General features: G+C 51.4%; 1 protein-coding gene across 7 annotated transcripts in view; it reads left to right on the top strand.

Annotated features, from left to right (window-relative positions):
• The first annotated feature begins 1,951 nt into the window (after positions 1-1,951).
• The window catches only part of LOC114782976 (ephrin type-A receptor 7-like), a 52,668-nt gene continuing 46,788 nt past the window's right edge, over positions 1,952-7,831 (top strand). For all 7 annotated transcript variants that reach the window (XM_028968618.1, XM_028968620.1, XM_028968619.1 and 4 more), the window contains exons 1-3: positions 1,952-2,110; positions 2,955-3,019; positions 3,707-4,376. In XM_028968618.1, coding sequence (XP_028824451.1) covers positions 2,011-2,110; positions 2,955-3,019; positions 3,707-4,376 — 835 coding nt within the window. In that variant the 5' untranslated portion in view covers positions 1,952-2,010. The remainder of the gene's footprint in view (positions 2,111-2,954; positions 3,020-3,706; positions 4,377-7,831) is intronic.

Here is a 7,831-nt window from a genome sequence, read left to right on the forward strand (position 1 = left end):
AATGTCATCATCGGTGAGCACAATTAATTATGCCAATAAAAGGAAGTGGAGCGCAATTAGAAGGATTTAAAAATAAATATTGATTGTAGAGATTAATTTGATTAATTGATACAGATTAATTTATAGTTTGGGGCATTTTAGGAAAAATGGCTGCACTTTGAAAATAGGTCCCATTGACAAGTCCTGTTCTTCAGGGGATCCAGAGGTTGGATTTCCCACAACTTGCCCGTTTCAATGCAGCATACAACTGTAGCTTTGCTGCTTTTCATGAAGATAGCTTTACAGTACTTGAGCAAAGCCTTTAGCTCCACTTGAAAAAGCCCCAACACTGTGCTTCGCTCAGTTGTCTACGGGTTCGAATGAATTGTGCTGTTGTAACGTTTTGCTCCTTTATTGCAACAAGGCTGTATCGCCCTTAACGTGCAGAGGTTGAGCAAGTTGCTTGAGTGCAACGTAGAGGTAGTTCACCTCCTAATAATAAAGGAACGACGTGGCATGATGAATAACTTCGAGGGTGAAGCGGATTAACAAACATTTGAATATTAAACAAGGAAAAAATATTCCAAAGAAAGAAAAAAATTAAAAGTCTTGTCTGTTTGCATCCATTCATAATGTACACAGCTTCTTAATCAATATTTGCGAGTCGTAATTAGAGCTGTTTCACTTGTTCTAGGTAATGGAGATCAATTAGTGACCTGCGACAAACGCAGGATATATAAAGGGCTAATGAGTTCCCTTTCATGCTTTAATATATCAGCGATTTGCCCAGCCATCTGAGAGGCCGGAAATTAACTTTGCACTTTTTAATTGTGTTTTGTGTTTATCTTGATTCGTCGGTGCTACTTAAAAAGCCCCCGGCGCCCCCATCCCCTCCCGCCAGGCGGGCCTGGGCTCACGCTGCAACGCAAAATAATGAATCTGCTCATCAGCATCTTCTGCCCAGACTGCGTGGGACTCTAGCCACCTTAAGGTGACCTTCCCAGAAGTGATGCACCCTTTTGAGTCAAGTTGTGTGTGTGTGTTGGGGGGGGGTTCCAGTTCTTATACATCGGAGTAAAAAGCCGGTCAATACGTCTTGTGCTTGCTGATAACATGCTGAGAAAGTAAAAACATCTCCAGTCGCTTTTATCTGGATATGGCTAAGAAGCGCGCTTCTGCATCCGGCCGACTTACGTTTTTCTCTCAACCATCGAGAGTAGCCCCGCGTTTTCTCACCAAACACAACATGCTTCAGCTAAACCAGTAATAACCAGGTTGTTACTATCCAACAACTTTGCAGCGTCTGCTCTGGGTTAAAAATACCACACAGGAGCAGCATAGTCTGCATGTTAGACGCAAGACGTCAGATTACGATAGGGGCAAACACTGGCTGCTGTGTAACCTTGGCGATCATATATATATATATATATATATATCTTAGGCCCTTCAAAGCCAATCTTTTTTCACATACTCGGCTTCTCTTGAACAACTTAAATCACCCGAAGGCGACTCTGAATAATCTGATTTATCCAGTCTAATAGCTTTATATTTTTAAATTGCCTCCATCATGGCCCCCTAACCTTTGACTGGTTGTTATAGTTAATAAATCTACTCTGGAGTTAATATTTAACTCCAGATGTTTGGACGTTTGTGAGCGTTTTTGTTTATGTCCCCCGTCCACGGTGAGAATAGACATGTGCAGGTTTTTGACGTTTTTGACGTTTCCCAAGGAAAAAAAAAAAAAAAAACTTTAAGGCCCGCCCTGTCGTTCCGCAGACACGTTCCCGCCCCCGCCGCCATTTCATTCGTCCAGAGCGCCGGTGGGCGTGGCCGCGCCGCTCCCGGCCGCCCCTGGCTGGACCCGCCGCGCCGTCCGTCACGCCGCCCGGCCGAGGCCCCGCCCCGCGCCGCCGCCGCCGCCGCTATTTGACTGTGGCGCGTCCGCGGCGCCCGAGCAGAAGCTGCCTGCGCTGCGCCGTCCGTGGGGCAGAAGAACGCGGCGCTCCGGCTTCTCACCCCCCACCTCGCACCATGGCTCCGAGCTCGGCGGCGCGCCTCTGGACCACGCTCGTCCTGCACGGCTGCTGCCTCCTCGGCGCGGCGGCGGCGGCGGCGCAGAATTCCCGGGAAGGTGAGGAGGGGTCGAGAACTTTCCCGGCGGGAGCCGAGCGCTGTCACCCGGGAGCCCGGGTCGGAGCGCGGCGGCGGCGGCGGCGGCGGAGCCGAAAAAACTTGGGACTAAACACCACCGGCAACACGGATATACGGAACGTTAATTTATTTTTTTTTAAAAACGAGAGAGAGAAGACGGTAAAAAAGAACGGAAGACGTTGCTCCTCCGCCGCGGAGATAAACCGAGTTAGTTCGGCTCGCTGGAGCCGCCGCTCGCCTGCCGCTATCCGCCAACTTGGAGCCGCACGACCCCGAAATATCCGGGGGAAAATTCCGAAACGAAGCCGCGATTTAATACCTTACTCTCGGCCCGGTTTTTAAATATGCATTAAATATTTTTTATTTTATTTCATTTTGTTTCGGAATAATGAAAGTCTTGCCGCCCCCTTACAAGAGATGGCAGTAAAATTCTGCCCGCGACGCGGCGCGCATCGCGGCGCGGCGCGTCCGTCCGTCCGTCGTCGGGGCGCGATATTCGCCGGTAGTCGCCGTTCTCGGTAATAACGGCGAGAGTCGAGCTCGGAATACACGACAGAGAGAGAGAGAGAGAGAGAGAGAGAGAGAGAGAGAAAGAAAGAGAGAAAGAGAGAAAGTTCACCGACCGACGCGACCGAAAGGACGCGACGTCCGCCGCCGCCGCGTCGCGTTTTTACCCCCGGGGAACAGGTGCGAGGTGCGGCGGGCTACGGGTCGCTCTCAGCTTCCATTTCGGGACAAAAATTTAGATAAAATAAATATATAGATTTACGGATATGTATTTATTAATTTATAAAATGTCTTTCTTTGTTTTTTATCCCACGAAGTGATCCTGTTGGATTCTAAAGCGCAGCAGACAGAACTGGAGTGGATCTCCTCTCCTTCCACCGGGGTGAGTAAAACTTAAAACTTCACGTAAAAAAACTCTTATCTGGAGCCCTGTGCTCTCTGTCCGGGCCTATTTCTGATTTTTAGCCGAATGCCCCGCAGTAATGAGCATCAAGTTATTATGCTGTTATTGCGGACAGGCCTAACTTGCGTGTGTGTATGTGTGTGTGTGTGTGTGTGTGTGTGAACGTTCGGTGGAAAACTCAAGACAACACCGGGACTGGACTTTAGGGACGGTAATTTCCACTAAAAGTGGGAGGTTTGGGTTTGACCCTGTAACCTTGATTCTCCCCCGAATCCCCCTTTTACTCTTTACTTTATTCGTTTGGTGGCTTTTATTAATTTTCTGTGCAATCCAGCACAGAACCATAAAATATTTTCCTCATTTAAAAGAATGGCATAATTTTTTATGTAAAAAATCTATATTTTAAAATATAGAATAGATCACGTTTGAAATAAAGTACATCTCATGTTAAAATGAGTTTAGAAATTTCATTAACTTCTAAGTAATACTGAAACCAATTTAATGCAAATGTAGTGCCCTAATTCCCGCAGGAACGCCGTGCTATCCGTGTAGGATTGTAATAGCGGTAATTACGGAATTACGCCGTTTCTACGTACGGATAGGGTGGGCGAACGTTTGTCAGCGAGTTGTTTTTTTTTTTTTTTCTGCTCCTCTCCGCTCTCCCAGTGGGAAGAGATCAGCGGCCTGGATGAAAACTACACGCCCATCCGCACGTACCAGGTGTGCCAGGTCATGGAGTCCAATCAGAACAACTGGCTTCGGACTAACTGGATAGAGAAGGGCGACGCTCAGAGGATTTTTGTGGAGCTCAAGTTCACCTTGCGGGATTGTAACAGCCTGCCGGGCGTGGTGGGCACCTGCAAGGAGACGTTCAACTTGTACTACCAGGAGACGGACGCGGAGGTCGGCAGGAATATACGCGAGAGCCAGTACGTGAAGATCGACACCATCGCGGCCGACGAGAGCTTCACGCAGGGCGACCTCGGCGAGCGCAAGATGAAGCTGAACACCGAGCTGCGCATCATCGGGCCGCTGTCGCGGCGCGGCTTCTACCTGGCCTTCCAGGACGTAGGGGCGTGCATCGCCCTCGTCTCCGTCAAGGTCTACTACAAGAAGTGCTGGTCCATCATCGAGAATTTGGCCACGTTCCCCGACACCGTGACGGGGTCGGAGTTCTCGTCACTGGTGGAGGTGGAGGGCACGTGCGTGAGCGACGCCGAGGAGGAGGCCGACAACTCTCCCAAGATGCACTGCAGTGCGGAAGGGGAGTGGCTGGTGCCTATTGGGAAATGTATTTGCAAAGCGGGATTTCACCAGAAGGGCGACGCGTGTGAACGTGAGTAGGCCGCAGTCCGCATCTTCTTTTTTTTTTTAAATGTCATTTTTTTAGGGTAATAATACTCCAACCTGGCAACACCAACATTAAAGAATTAATAAGTAATGAGGACAAAAAATAGCATTTAAAGGATCTCACCGTTTGATTGGCAGCCTCTCCAGCTATAGCCGCACTTGTCTTGACGCCGGGATGAAATGATAAGTTCCTCCCGCCATCTGCCAGGTCTGGAGGACGTCCGTCCCTCGCGCCGAGGAATCCAGGCCCCTTTTTCTTCCCCGGGAAATGCAATTAGGGCCGCGGTGGACGTGCACCAGAAATATAAAGAAAATGAGCGCGGTGTCGAGGCTCGAGCGCTGCCATTGGGCCAGAAATGCCCGGCCGCTGAACTTGGGACCTTTTTTTTTTTTACTTTTATTAGTTTTTAGTTCTAAACTTTGCAACCTCGCGCCATGTGACCTGCGCCGAGGTCTGACGTTTTAGCGGCAGGCCTCATGGGGTGATTTTGCGGCCGCGTGCTTTAATGCACCGCACGCACACGGGGCTCTGTATCATAATCTCACGGCATGAAGGGTGCTTCTCGGACCAATTACGCCGTCAGAAAGAGAAATAAGCCGCCCCGCCTCCATGCCGAAATGTGTTGAGAGGGCCTCTCCAACGCCATCGAGCTAATCCAAATGTGCGATGTGTAATGTGGGATGCAGAGCGGGAATTTTCCAGAGGCCTCCGCCCTCGCTTTGTAGACTCCTTTCAATTAATTTAATTAAAATTCGCGGCGTAGCGGCTCCCGGGGCGTCCTTTCGGGGAAGGCCGAGCCTCGGTAAATATTAGTCCAGAGGCCGATCAGCGCTGCCGAATGGCGCTCGTTCCCAACAATTTACTGATGGAGGCTCCGCAGCTCCAATTTAGATGGGCAATTTGATAATAAGGCCCCCATTAGGGTGCCGGGGGCAGCGTTTTCCAAGGAATTGACCGAACGAGCGGCGTTCCCGGCTCGTTCCCGTGATATTACAGGAGCGGCCAATAGACAAAAAAAAGTTCTGTTGCGACGTCGGCGCTTTTTCCGCCACCACGAACCACCATTCTGAAAGAAATTGCTGATTCGCCCAAATGCAATTCGCTCCTTTCGGATCGAAGCGCCGGGTTGGACGTCTCTTTGTCCAAAAGGAACAACGAGTCTGCGATGTGTCTTCTGTAACTATTGTGGCACGTCAAAAAAAATTAAAATGGGCCAAAAAAAAAGGGCATTTAACTCTTTGTGATGGCGACCCTCCCGTTCCCCCCGTCCTGTTCGGAGAATCCGTGTTTTCCACGGCGCGTCCCACAGCGCACCCCTGATTTATTTGCATAGTGCTGACGGGCCGCCATTCACCCAGAGGCCGGGCCGAGCCGCAGATTCTCTGCCGTTTCGGGGGCCACAGAGGGCCCTTGTGGAACGGACATTGGCGCCTTTGTTTCCCGCCGCTTTTCCCGCCACACTTGGAATGCGTGTTGCACAATTTTGACCCCCCCCCCCCCCCCTCCCCGGCCGACTGACTTCTGGCGAGTCAACCGAGGTCCAGCGCCAACAAGTGCGTTGGCATGGACGCCATCCGTCACCCGGGTGTCATGGAGCGCGACAGGGGTTGGCCAGTGCGTGATTGATGACGGGGACCCCCCCCCCCCCGAGGGGAGGGGACGCTCCGTAGAGGCCCACAAAAGATGCGGGGGGCGCGGGGAAGCGGCAGGCGGCCAGGCTCAGCTCCGGGGCCAGGGCCCCGGCCGCGCTTTGCGTTTCAAGCGGAGCCGGGAATCGGGGGGGCGGGCCTTCCTCGCGCACGCTGACGCGCCCGCGATTGATAAGGCGCGAGTTCTGGCTCCTTAAACGCCTGTCCATTACCACCGTAAGTGGCCTTAATTGTGCAAATGGAAGGAAATGCAGCCATTCCCCGCGGGGAGCTGGAACCAAGGCGGCGGAGATTGGAATAATTTGTTGATGGATGATTTGGGGGGGGGGGGGTCTCTGTCTTGTCAGGGTTCGGTGACTAGCGGCGTTCTTCCCGGCCCCGGGGACTTTGCTTTGTCTTGTTTAACCTGCCAGGTAGCGTCGCGATGGGCGCAGATGTGGGAAACACGACTGACAGATTGCACAGGTCTCATTATTTTCACATATATATATATATGTAAATAATCTTGTAAATCAAACATGTTGGATTATTTGATTTGAATTTGAAAAGTAAAAAAATACCAACAGAATAAACTGAATTATCCAGAGCGACTTACAATCAGTAGTTACAGGGACAGTCCCCCCCCCCCTGGAGACACTCAGGGTTAAGTGTCTTGCTCAGGGACACGATGGTAGTAAGTGGGGTTTGAACCTGAGTCCCCTGGTTCTTAGGCGAGAGTGTTACCCGCTAGGCTACTACCACCCATATAGGGTGGGTAACCCTGGTTCAGCCCCCACTTAATACCACTGTGTCTCCAGGGGGACTGTCCCTGTCACCGCTGATTGCCAGGCACTCGTAAATGTAAATAGGACTTTTTAGATACCTTCTGAAGGGCTCAGTGTAGGCTGCACTCATTTTTTATCGGTACAAGGAAGCAGTTCTGTGGACAGATGCGATCGAGACAGCACTTTTTGGTTGGGGGGTTGGAGCGGCACGAACCCAATTTTGACGCTTGAGGGATCAACTTGATGGTGGACCCAGACGGGCGTTCTTCAGTAAAAGCTGTCCGACGTGCCGAGACGAATGAGGAAATGAGCGGAGCGCGTTCCGCAAGATAATGATCTCGAGCAGGACAAGGAGGCCAGCGCCTTGCAGGGACCCGGTCCCCCTTTTTTAAAAATGATCTTTCGTCCATCCAGCCAGTGCAGATTAACCGATGCAGAAGCCACTCCGGACGTGTGGTGGGTTGGCCCTTTTTTAATGTTTAATCGTGTTGCTGAAACCAAAATGGTGTTTTTAAATGATCCATCTCTTGGTTTCTTGCCGCGCGCATGTGTGTGTGTGTGTGTGTGTGTGTGTGTGTGTGTGCTCTTCATCCCCCAGCTCACGGTATCTGAGAGCAGGGTAGAAGAAGGGGGGAAAAAAAAGTGCGAGGTTATGTAATAGGATATCGATTTTCCTCTTAAAGGAAGATTGAAGTGCAGGGACGCCCGTCCGCAGAGTCCCAGAGGGGACGCGCTGACACCGGGGCCTTTCCCGGCCCGCTTGGCCCGGCACAAGGTGTTAAGACCCCCGGCCCAGTCGCATATCACTTTCACTCGGCCGCCGGAGGGGAAGAGCACTAAACGGCGCGGCACCGCGTCCGCTTGTCCGATCACGTCCCTCCCAACAGACGCCGGCAAGCAATTACTTGGGAGGAAGGAGGAAGAAGACATCTGTGCCAAGGTTTGGATAAGTACAGCGGCAGGGATATGGAACCCGGGGATCAATGGAAACGTCCCGTCCTGTTAGTGCGAGTGCGAGGGGATGAGG

This window comes from Denticeps clupeoides, unplaced genomic scaffold (genome assembly GCF_900700375.1).
Source record: "Denticeps clupeoides unplaced genomic scaffold, fDenClu1.1, whole genome shotgun sequence".
Lineage (NCBI taxonomy): Eukaryota > Metazoa > Chordata > Actinopteri > Clupeiformes > Denticipitidae > Denticeps > Denticeps clupeoides.